The 12,540-nt window shown below is 41.3% G+C and overlaps 1 protein-coding gene across 1 annotated transcript; it reads right to left on the bottom strand.

Moving 5' to 3' along the window:
- Positions 1 to 505: 505 nt before the first annotated feature.
- On the bottom strand, positions 506 to 5,056 carry fam174c (family with sequence similarity 174 member C). The gene is made up of 3 exons (XM_056414520.1): positions 4,724 to 5,056; positions 1,362 to 1,484; positions 506 to 1,277 (listed from the first exon to the last, which is right to left on the bottom strand). Exons 1-3 carry the CDS (start codon positions 4,969 to 4,971, stop codon positions 1,274 to 1,276), a joined length of 375 nt encoding a protein of 124 aa, XP_056270495.1. The 5' UTR covers positions 4,972 to 5,056; the 3' UTR covers positions 506 to 1,273.
- Positions 5,057 to 12,540: the final 7,484 nt, after the last annotated feature.

Genomic DNA, 12,540 nt, shown 5'->3' on the forward strand with positions numbered 1-12,540 from the left:
CCTCTCTCCTTCCTCTTCCTCCTACTCCTCCTCCCTCCTCCTTCTTCTTCCCTCCTGGAGGCCTCCTCCACACACGTCACTTTAACATGCACTTTAACTTGAGGCCTCCTCCACACACACACGCCACATGTAACATACACTTTTAACTAAAACACACCACTTGAAGCACACACCCAAACACTTTCACATTATTTGTTGTCTTTCTGTCGTGATGATTGTTGTTTGTCATGTCCAAATGTTGCACCTACCGCCAAAAAAAATTCCTCGTTTGTGTAAACATTCCTGGCAATAAAACTGTTTCTGATTCTGATTGGAGAATATCATCCTCCTCCTCCTCCTGCTGCTGCTGCTGCTGCTGCACGGGGACAGCTGCAGGATCACCCAGTCTGTAATGATGAATTCATATCATACACACATATATATGTATAAATATATATATATACATATAATATATAAATACACACATAACATGCAACACGTTCTCTTATTGAATAAAAACACAGCGTTTCGTTTTCTAGTTTTATTTTGAAAATACTGCAGTTTATATTGAGCCGTCTGTGTTGACATCATGTTTGTTGACATGTGTGTCAACATGTTTGTTGACATGTGTTGACATCATGTTTGTTTGTTTGTTACACTGTTGACGTGTTTTGATATTTTAGATTTTTCGGACCTCTTGTGATTTCATTGATCATCAGAATCACAAATCAGTCAACAGGAAGTTGGTCTGCAGAGTCAACACAGCTGTTTGTGTCAAAGTGACTCCTCCTGCTACTCTTCTTCTTCCTGCTCCCTTCCTCCTCCTCATCTTCTTCTTTCTCCTGCTCCTCCTCCTCCATGTAGAAATGAGACTGAAACGTCCAAAAGGAGAGAAGAAGAAACAAAGAGCTGCGTCTTTCCCCTCAACCCGGTTGGTACTGGATGACATCAGCTGGTTGGTACTGGATGACATCATCATGAGGAGTCTCTGTGCAGCTGGTCTGGAGTCAGTTTGCAGTAGTTAAAGCACACGTGCGGCCGAACAAGCTCCCAATGAAAGACATGGAAAAGAAAATAATAATAATAATAATAATAATTAGCAGAAGGCAATTATCGTAAGCATCCGCAAAACCGTCACAGCGGCTTCTTCACCAACTCCTTTCTTCTATCTCCAATACCACCTTAAGAAAAGCACAACGTCCTGCTCGGGTGGAGCAACTTTGGTGTTAAAGGTCAATCACAGCTTGGTCATCAATCCATCATCAATGTCTCTGATCAGTCCGCTGAAGACGCCTCACCTGAACAGAGGACAGACAACACTGATCAGATCAAGACCTCTCACCCCCTGATCAGCTGGGATGCTTGTTGTTGTGACCTCTGACCTGCGCAGGCTGCGGGCCTCATACAGCGTGTCGTCCTCCTCGCTCTCCACGGCCTCCATCTCCACCGAGTCCTCGTAGCTGGACAGCAGCCCGTACTTCTTCTTGAGGGCCGGACGCTTGAGCCTGAGAGACACAGCGCAGGTCACACTGGGGTCCGGGGGGGGGGGGGGGGGGGAGTAGGACAGGAAGCAGGACAGGAAGCAGGACAGGAAGCAGGACAGGAAGTAGGATAGGAAGTAGGACAGGAAGCAGGACAGTAAGTAAGACAGGAAGCATGATAGGAATTAATATGGGAAGCAGGACAGGAAGCTGAATAGGAAGCAGGACAGGGAGTAGGACAGGAAGCAGGATAGGAAGCAGGACAGGAAGTAGGGCAGGAAGTATGATAGGAAGAATGATCGGAAGTAGGACAGGAAGTATGGTAGGAAGTAGGACAGGAAGTATGATAGGGAGAATGACAGGAAGTAGGACATGAAGCAGGATAGGAAGTAAGATGGGAAGCAGGACAGAAAGCAGAATCGGAAGCAGGACAGGAAGCAGAATAGGAAGCAGGACAGGAAGCAGGGCTGTTGGGTGAGGAAGTGGAGCTGACAGTTGTTTTGACGTGAAGTGTTTCAACGTTTCGCGGTGAGTGAGATCCATGAAACTACAGATCATATTCTATCGATGATGTCATCACCACGTCTGGAGATGACATCATAGAACAACATATTCAAGAAGTACTTCAGAAACACACCAAACGTGAAGATTTAACTTTAACATCTTTAACATGTTTAACGTTAACATATTTAACATTAATATGTTTAACATTAACATGTTTAACGTTAACATGTTTAACGTTAACACATTTGACGTTAACATGTTTGTTAACATCAAACATGTTTAACTTTAACATGTTTGACGTTAACATGTTTAACTTGAACATGTTTGACGTTAACATGTTTAACTTGTTTAACTTGAACATGTTTAACATTAACATGTTAAAGTTAACATGTTTGACGTTAACATGTTTAACGTTAACATGTTTAACGTTAACATGTTTAACTTGTTTAACTTTAACATGTTTAACGTTAAACATGTTTAACGTTAACATGTTTAACTTTAACATGTTTGACATTAACATGTTTAACTTTAACATGTTTAACGTTAACATGTTTAAAGGGTACCTGTAGTGCAAAACAACAACGTGCTACATCCATTCGGCGCATCAAATAAATCATATTTACCCGGCCGCTATTGTCAACAAGTCACGCATAGCCCGAGGCTTTACATTTCTTTGTCAACATTCCGAGTCCGTGAACGCTTCAGGGCGCTGACATATTGCCAGTTATTTACTCATGTCAAAGCTAACTATGACGTAGAGTCGTTGAAAGGAATTCAGCCAATCCGGAGCCACTTCTACACGCGTTGCTTCTTGGGATAGATCGGTGGCCTCAAGAATTACACAATCTATATCAGGGGTGCTCAATACGTCGATCGCGGCGACCTGCCAGTCGATCGCGGCGTAGTATTGGTAGATCGCATGACATTAAAAAAATTGGCCCGCCCCCCTGTCACTTTCTCTATAGCGCCACATTACAGCAGAAGCACGTCATTTCTGTCTCTACGTGTTGCGCTGACAGTCCTCTGCCCGCCGTCTCGTGCGCCGCGGAGCTCCCGACACCGGTTTGCGCGCATCGGGACGGACGGAGCAAAGAAAAAGTCACTAGCACCCTCGAACATGTCGGCCGATCATTGCATCAATGAGAGACATCTCCAGCGCTGGCTTATGCGCGATGTAGCTATCAAGCTCACGCTTTTGTGTGAAGCAGATGAGGTCTAATGTCACTATATCATCGGACATAAGTTCGTGCTCTTTACAACAAATGCACTGTCTGTTTTTTGTGGCACACATTTCCCACAACTGCACCAAACGTCCGCCGACTTGCGTGCACGGTCCGCACGGTGAAGCATCTGGACCGGCGGTCCTTCGCCATCAACTTCATCAGAATCATCGCTATCATCGCTGTCACAATTCACTAAATGGGGATAGTCTGCTTTTAAAGGTTCAAACAAGTATCCAGTTGCTGAATCAGACAATCTTTCATCGTCCATATTATCAATCTCTCAGCATTTGTTTGCGAGCGCTCGACGTTGTTTATATTGGTATCTGAACACATCCGCTGTGGCTGGCTGTCGATCTCTCAACGATGTGACGTCACACCACCCGCGACATATTCAAGCTCCAGTGCAATGTCGCATGTCGGAGTTGAGGACTTTGAACAGCCTAAACTACGTATTGTTATTGAATACTGGACCGTCAGTGCATGAATAACCTTTAGAAACACATTATCTTTTGATCTGGCTACATATTCGCTTTCACTACAGGTACCCTTTAACGTTAACATGTTTGACGTTAACATGTTTAACGTTAACATGTTTGACGTTAACATGTTTAACTTTAACATGTTTGACGTTAACATGTTTGACGTTAACATGTTTGACGTTAACATGTTTGACGTTAACATGTTTAACGTTAACATGTTTAACGTTAACATGTTTAACGTTAACATGTTTGACTTTAACATGTTTAACGTTAACATGTTTAACTTGAACATGTTTAACATTAACATGTTTAACGTTAACATGTTTAACTTTAACATGTTTGACGTTAACATGATTAACATTAATATGTTTTACGTTAACATGTTTAACGTTAACACGTTTAACTTTAATATGTTTAACTTTAACATGTTTAACTCTAACATGTTTAACATTAACGTTAAAGTTAACATGTTTAACGTTAACATGTTTAACTTGAACACGTTTGACATTAACATGTTTGACGTTAACATGTTTAACATTAATATGTTTAACTTTAACATGTTTAACTCTAACATGTTTAACATTAACGTTAAAGTTAACACGTTTGACGTTAACATGTTTAACTTTAACACGTTTGACGTTAACATGTTTAACGTTAACATGTTTAACTTTAATACGTTTGACGGTAACATGTTTAACGTTAACATGTTTAACGTTAACATGTTTAACTTTAATACGTTTGATGGTAACATGTTTAACGTTAACATGTTTAACGTTAACATGTTTAACTTTAATACGTTTGACGGTAACATGTTTAACGTTAACATGTTTAACTTTGACATGTTTGACGTTAACACGTTTAACGTTAACATGTTTAACGTTAACATGTTTAACTTTAACATATTTAACGCTGAACGTGACGTCACGTCAGTCTTGATTCATGCATCTCGTGATTTAAGTCAAGAGCAATGCGCGCGCGCGTCTCTTCACTTCCGCCTGGAACTGAGTCTCAGAACCCGGCGGTCATCCGGACCGGAACAATGGCGGCTGGCTCTCACCGCACGGCCCGGACCAGGAAGTACAGGACCCCGATGACGGTGATGCCGATGAGGACGTACAGGGCCCGCTGCATCATGGAGCTGTCCACGCGCAGCAGCCCGTCGAACCCGCGCGAGCTCTTCCCGCCGCTGCGCGTGCCGTTCAGCCCCCCCGAGCTGGAGTTCGTCACCGCGATGCCGGTACCGGGATCCCCCACAACGGACGCGACCAGCCAGCAGACCGGAACCAGAAGTCGGATGAAAGTCATGGTCCTCCCGGAGAAGAAGCAGGAACAATGGCTCCCGGAGCCACGTCACTCTGTTGCCATCAAAGTCCCAAAACTAGGAAGTTCAGCGTCTAACTACTGATGACGTCACGCGGGTTCGCGCCGCCCTCGGCTTGACTCGCAGGACCGTCAAGTAGTTTCCTCCAACCAATCACCCGGATGGAGCCCGATGCCTGCGAGGTAAGGCGCGGGGCCCCAAGCTCCTTATGAACACGTCGCAAATACACACTGGAGACCAGAAGGCTGTTGCTAAGAAACAGCCTTTTTTCAAATGTCTCTAATAATGTATCGTATTTTAAATGTTATTATACATTTTAAATAAAATATCGGTTAATTGTATGTATTTAATAATACATATTAGTAATATTTACAATCTGTTCATATTAAATTGAACTGAAAAGAGACTTGAGAGTATTAATATTACTGTTGCACAAATCATTACATGATGGGATGTATGTAGTTTAGTCCGATGTCTGCACGCGAGGGTTATTACTAGGGCTGTCAATCGATTAAAAAAAAGTAACTAATTAATCGCACATTTTGAAATTGCGATTAATTAATCGCGATTAATCGCAGTTAAAAGTTAAAAGTTAAAAGTTCATTCTTTTTAAAGACCAAACTTCACACAGAGCTGTGTTTTCAAAGAGGCTCCTACCTATAAAGTGCCAGCGAGGTATTTAATATTGTGGATGATAAATTGTTTCTTCAGTGAAACATCAGATTAGTAAAAAAAAAAAAGTATATTGAGACCCCATTGGTCCTGTCATCTTTACCACTGAACAGCAGAACCAGTGGCCTTGGTGACTGACTGACAGGCGTTTGCATATGACACATACACACGTGTGTTCTACATCAAACATTCCAGAACAATCTCAGCTCTATTCAATGAGGCTCAGTTGTCCTGGTGCTGTGTTCTCTTCTCTCTGACTGACAGGCCTTACCCGTGAGGTGGGAGGTCCTTTGTGATTTACTGAGTGTTAATTGGTTGTTTTTTCCCCAAAATGTTGCCAGACAAACGGATTGACCAATCACGGTGAAGGTTTCGTGTGGAGAGTTCTTTCCGCGCCGCGTCCCCCGACACGTCGCCCCTCCGTTCCTCTGTGTCTCAGAGGGGGAGACGGGAGGAAGGAGAGCAGGAGGAAACCCGACTGATTCATCCACGAGTTAAACTCATTTCTGCTCCTTATTTTCGCGGAGAAATAATTGTTTTAAAAACGGAAACAGTGTTAAACTGTACTGCCGCGGTTTGACACTCGGTTTGAGTGTAAACACTTCAACGAACACCGGAAGTAAACAAAGTTGCGTTAATTGCGTTAAAATATTTTAGTGCGTTAACGCGGCCAAATTAATCGCATAGATTAACGCGTTAACGCTGACAGCCCTAGTTATTAAATATAGATTATGAATCAAATAATAGTGTGACTCCAGACCTCATCAGGCTCATGTTCATGACGTCAGACTCACACAGGGATGTGCAGAGTTCTCAAGCACTGTCCCCCAGGCTGAGGGTCCACTATGGGGTCCCCACAGAACCCACAGACCACAACAGAACCCACAGAACCCACAGACCACAACAGACCACAACAGAACCCACAGACCACAACAGAACCCACAGACCACAACAGACAACAACAGACCACAACAGATCCCACAGACCACAACAGAACCCACAACAGACCACAACAGACCACAACAGACCACAACGGACCACAACGGACCACAACAGACCACAACAGACCACAACAGATCCCACAGACCACAACGGACCACAACGGACCACAACAGACCACAACAGACCACAACAGACCACAACGGACCACAACGGACCACAACGGACCACAACAGACCACAACAGACCACAACAGACCACAACAGACCACAACAGACCACAACGGACCACAACAGACAACAACAGACCACAACGGACCACAACAGACCACAACGGACCACAACGGACCACAACGGATCACAACGGATCCACAACGGACCACAATAGACCACAACGGACCACAACAGACCACAACGGACCACAACAGAACCCACAACGGACCACAACGGACCCCACGGACCCCACGGACCACAACGGACCCCACGGACCCCACGGACCCCACGGACCACAACGGACCACAACGGAACCCACAACGGACCACAACGGACCGCAGGTCTGCAGACAGAACTATTGGTCGAGCCTGCCCCCCATCCTAGATCTCCAGTCAGGAAGCACTGCAGACCCTCACGCCCTCTGGGGTGCGCTACAGAGCCCTGTATGAACCAGGAACCGCTTCTGACATATATATGTGTATATATACACATATATATACACATATATACATATATGTATACATATATGTGTGTATGTATATATCTATGTGTATATATATATGTATTTATATATATGTTTATACATATGTGTATATCTGTATATATGTACATGTATATGTATTTATATATATATGTTTATACATATATGTATATATATATATATGTACATGTATATATATATATGTATATGTTTATACATATATATATATATATATGTACATGTATATATGTATATGTTTATACATATATGATGTGTATATATATGTACATGTATATATGTATTTATATATATGTATATGTTTATACATATATGTGTATATATTTATATGTACATATATATATGTATCTATATATATATGTTTATACATATATGTGTATATATATTTATATGTACATATATATATGTATTTATTCAATTCAATTCAGTTTATTTGTATAGCCCAATTTCACAAATTACAAATTTGTCTCGGAGTGCTTTACAATCTGTACACATAGACATCCCTGCCCCAAAACCTCACATCGGACCAGGAAAAACTCCCAAATAACCCTTCAGGGGAAAAAGGAAGAAACCTGGAGGAGAGCAACAGAGGAGGATCCCTCTCCTAGGATGGACAGATGCAATAGATGTAATGTGTACAGAAGGACAGATTTAGAGTTAAAATACATTCAATGAATATGACAGAGTGTATGAATAGTTCATAGTAGGCATATTCCACGATGGAGACCTCCACGATCCATCAGGCAGATGGCGGTGGGGAGGAGGAGGGCGGAGTCTCAACAGGACAGTGGCGTAGTCATGAGCAGGAATTCCACGACCCAGACGATCCATCAGGCAGATAGATTTATGCCGTCTCATAGGGTCCGATGACCCCATGAGACGAAAGTCAAAAGGACTTCCGGGAGAAAGCAGAGTTAGTAACGGTGATTGAGAGATGAAAATTCATCCTTAAGGAGAGAAAAAGAGGAGATAGGTACTCAGTGCATCCTAAACGTCCCCGGCAGCTATAAGCCTATAGCAGCATATCAAGGGCGGGACCAGGGCAAACCTGATTCAGCCCTAACTATAAGCTCTGTCAAAGAGGAAGGTCTTAAGTCTATTCTTAAACGAGGTGACTGTGTCTGCCTCCCGGACTGAAATTGGAAGCTGGTTCCATAAAAGAGGAGCTTGATAACAAAAGGCTCTGGCTCCCATTCTACTTTTTAAGACTCTAGGAACTACAAGTAGTCCCGCATTTAGTGAGCGTAGCTCTCTAGTGGGGCAATATGGTACGACAAGCTCCTTAAGATATGATGGAGCATCACCAATCAAGGCTTTGTAGGTTAAGAGAAGAATTTTAAAAGTGATTCTTGATTTTACTGGGAGCCAGTGCAGAGCAGCTAGTGCAGGAGTGATGTGATCTCTGTTCTTAGTTTTAGTGAGAACACGAGCTGCAGCATTCTGGATCAACTGGAGGGACCTAAGAGACTTATAGAGCAGCCTGATAATAAGGAGTTGCAGTAATCCAGTCTCGAAGTAACGAACGCGTGAACCAATTTTTCTGCATCTTTTTGAGACAAGATGTGCCTGATTTTTGAAATATTACGTAGATGAAAGAATGCAGTCCTTGAGATTTGCTTTACGTGGGAGATAAAGGACAAGTCCCGATCAAAGATAACGCCAAGATTCTTTACAGTGGTGTTGGATGCCAGGGCAATGCCGTCTACAGAATCCACATCACCAGATAATTGATCTCTGAGGTGCTCAGGGCCGATTAAAATTACTTCGGTTTTGTCTGAGTTTAACATCAAGAAGTTGCAGGTCATCCATGTTTTTATGTCTTTAAGACATGCTTGAATTTTACAGAGTTGGTTGCTCTCCTCTGGTTTTATCGATAAATATAGTTGAGTGTCATCTGCATAACAATGAAAGTTTATGGAGTGTTTCCTGATAATATTGCCCAAAGGAAGCATGTATAAGGTAAATAAAATTGGTCCAAGCACAGAACCTTGTGGAACTCCGTGATTAACGTTGGTGGTTATCGAGGCGTCATCGGCTACAAATACAAACTGAGATCGATCTGATAAATAGGATTTAAACCAAATTAGTGCCGTGCCTGAAATGCCACTCGACTGCTCCAGCCTCTGTAACAGGATGTCATGGTCAATGGTGTCGAATGCAGCACTAAGGTCTAACAAGACCAGGACAGAGAGGAGTCCTTTATCTGCTGCCATTAAGAGGTCATTTGTAATTTTCACCAGTGCCGTCTCGGTGCTGTGGTGTTTTCTAAATCCTGATTGAAATTTCTCAAATAAACTATTATGATGTAGAAAGTCGCACAACTGATTTCCGACCACTTTCTCAAGGATCTTGGAGAGGAAGGGGAGGTTAGAGATCGGTCTGTAGTTAGCCAATACCTCTGGATCCAGAGTGGGCTTCTTCAGGAGAGGTTTAATAACAGCCACCTTGAAGGAGTGTGGTACGTGGCCTGTTAGCAGAGACACATTGATAATATCTAATAGAGAGCCGCCAATTAAAGGCAAAACGTCTTTAAGCAGCCTCGTCGGGATGGGGTCCAAGAGACAGGTAGACGTGTTAGAAGTAGAAACCGTTGAAAATAATTGGTCACGGTTGATAGGAGAAAATCCCTCCAAATATACACCAGGGCATACAGCGGTTTCCAAGGCCATTCCACTTGAGGACAGATTGGCACTGGTTATGGGCAAGAGATTATTAATCTTGTCCCTAATAGTTAAAATCTTTTCATTAAAGAAGTTCATAAAGTCATTACCACTAAGGTTTATAGGAATGCTCGGCTCCACAGAGCTGTGACTCTCTGTCAGCCTGGCTACAGTGCTGAAGAGAAACCTGGGGTTGTTTTATTTTTCCTATTATTGATGAGTAATAGGCTGCTCTGGCATTACGGAGGGCCTTCTTATATGTTTTAAGACTATCTCGCCAAACTAAGCGGGATTCTTCGAGATTAGTTGAACGCCATATGCTCAAGCTGTGACGATTGCTTCAGTTTGCGGGGCTGAGGGTTATACCAGGAGCAAACCTCCTCTTCCTCACTGTCTTCTTCTTCAGAGGGCTATCGAGTCCAGTGTCATTCTCAGAGAGCCTATGGCACTGTCAACAAGATGATCAATCTGGGACGGACTAAAGTTAGACCAGGAGTCCTCTGTTATATTGAGACGTGGTATCGAATCAAATACAGAAGGAATCGCTTTAAATTTAGCTACAGCACTATCAGTTAGACATCTAGTGTAGAAACTTTTGACTAACGGAGTACACTCCGTAGTATAAATTCAAAAGTTATGAGGTTGTGGTCTGACAGAAGAGGATTCTGTGGGTAGACGTTCAAATGCTCAATGTCAACGCCATAAGTAAGAACAAGATCAAGCGTGTGGCCAAAGCTGTGAGTGGGTTTCTGTACTCTGGCAGAAGCCAATCGAGTCCAACAAGGAGATGAATGCAGCACTAAGGCAATCATTATCAACATCCACATGGATATTAAAATCTCCAACAATAATAACTTTATCGGTTTTAAGAACCAAACTTGATATAAATTCTGAGAATTCAGATATAAACTCTGAATATGGACCTGGTGGCCGGTACAGAATCACAAATCGAATTGGCTGTAGTGTTTTCCAGGTATATATGTATATGTTTATACATATATGTGTGTATATATATGTACATGTATATATGTATTTATATATGTATATGTTTATACATATATGATGTGTATATATATGTACATGTATATATGTATTTATATATATGTATATATTTATACATATATGTGTATATATATTTATATGTACATATATATATGTATTTATATGTATATGTTTATATACATATGTGTATATACAGGACTGTCTCAGAAAATTAGAATATTGTGATAAAGTTCTTTATTTTCTGTAATGCAATTAAAAAAACAAAAATGTCATGCATTCTGGATTCATTACAAATCAACTGAAATATTGCAAGCCTTTTATTTTTTTAAATATTGCTGATTATGGCTTACAGCTTAAGAAAACTCTAAAATCCTATCTCATAAAATTTTAATATTTCCTCAGACCAAGTAAAAAAAAGATTTATAACTGCTGAGTGTTTGTCAAGGCTCAGGAAACCCTTGCAGGTGTTTCGAGTTAATTAGACAATTCAAGTGATTTGTTTAATACCCTACTAGTATACTTTTTCATGATATTCTAATATTTAGAGATAGGATATTTGAGTTTTCTTAAGCTGTAAGCCATAATCAGCAATATTAAAAGAATAAAAGGCTTGCAATATTTCAGTTGATTTGTAATGAATCCAGAATGCATGACATTTTTGTTTTTTTAATTGCATTACAGAAAATAAAGAACTTCATCACAATATTCTAATTTTCTGAGAGTCCTGTATATATGTGTATATATATATTATATATGTGTGTAAGTCCACTAGGAGGTGCTGTTGTGATCCAGCCGAATGAAGATTGTCAGATTTCAAAATTGTTTGTTTAACTTTTTTCTAATATTTTTGTGGATATTTTTACGAACTTAAATGTGATCTCATATATTTTATTTATATGTAATGTATATAATACTATTATTTCAGAGGCACATTTAAATAAAGTGCTCTGCTTGTCAAAAATTAAGGTCTCATTTTAAGCTGAAGCTTCTGAGAATAAAGACATTAATTAAACTACTGAATCATCTCAGATCTTCTGTACGGTGCGCGTGCGTCAGTGTGAGGGTTGCGGGTTTGATTCCTGCAGCATCAAAGCTCCAGATGTCCCGCTAATGGACATTCGGGTTATTTTTGTATCGAGGTTGCCGACGAGGCTCCAGAGAGCGACGAGCCGGTGTTCCGGTTCAACCTGAGTCCCTGTTAACTGGCGACCTTCGGTCCACATATGTGATTACCATCTGTCCATAGACCATGGGCATTGACCACATTAAGTTTGTCATATTTACTTTGCCTTATTGTGTCTGTGATTTATGCCACTTAAATAAAGTAAATAAGTGACCTGTACTGTTTGACTTCTCTGTGTTCTTGGCTGGCCACACAATTAAGAATTCAACCAGCCAAGAACACAGAGAGGTCAAACAGTTCAGGTCACTTCTTGAGTTTACTTTAAATATGACAGATGGTAAACAATCACATATGTGTGTAATGTTTGGATATATTCATACATGTATGACCATTTCTGGCCTTATTGTCCAGATTGTGTATGTTTCATGACAACAACACAAACATTT

This window comes from Pseudoliparis swirei, chromosome 5 (genome assembly GCF_029220125.1).
Source record: "Pseudoliparis swirei isolate HS2019 ecotype Mariana Trench chromosome 5, NWPU_hadal_v1, whole genome shotgun sequence".
Lineage (NCBI taxonomy): Eukaryota > Metazoa > Chordata > Actinopteri > Perciformes > Liparidae > Pseudoliparis > Pseudoliparis swirei.

What these genes read in the sequence shown, in the direction of transcription:
- fam174c (XM_056414520.1), bottom strand. Translation starts at nt 4,971, where the DNA reads ATGACTTTCATCCGACTTCTGGTTCCGGTCTGCTGGCTGGTCGCGTCC. An exon ending in TTCCTGGTCCGGGCCGTGCG is followed by an intron (nt 1,485 to 4,723) that starts GTGAGAGCCAGC and finishes TGTGTCTCTCAG; the next exon opens with GCTCAAGCGTCCGGCCCTCA.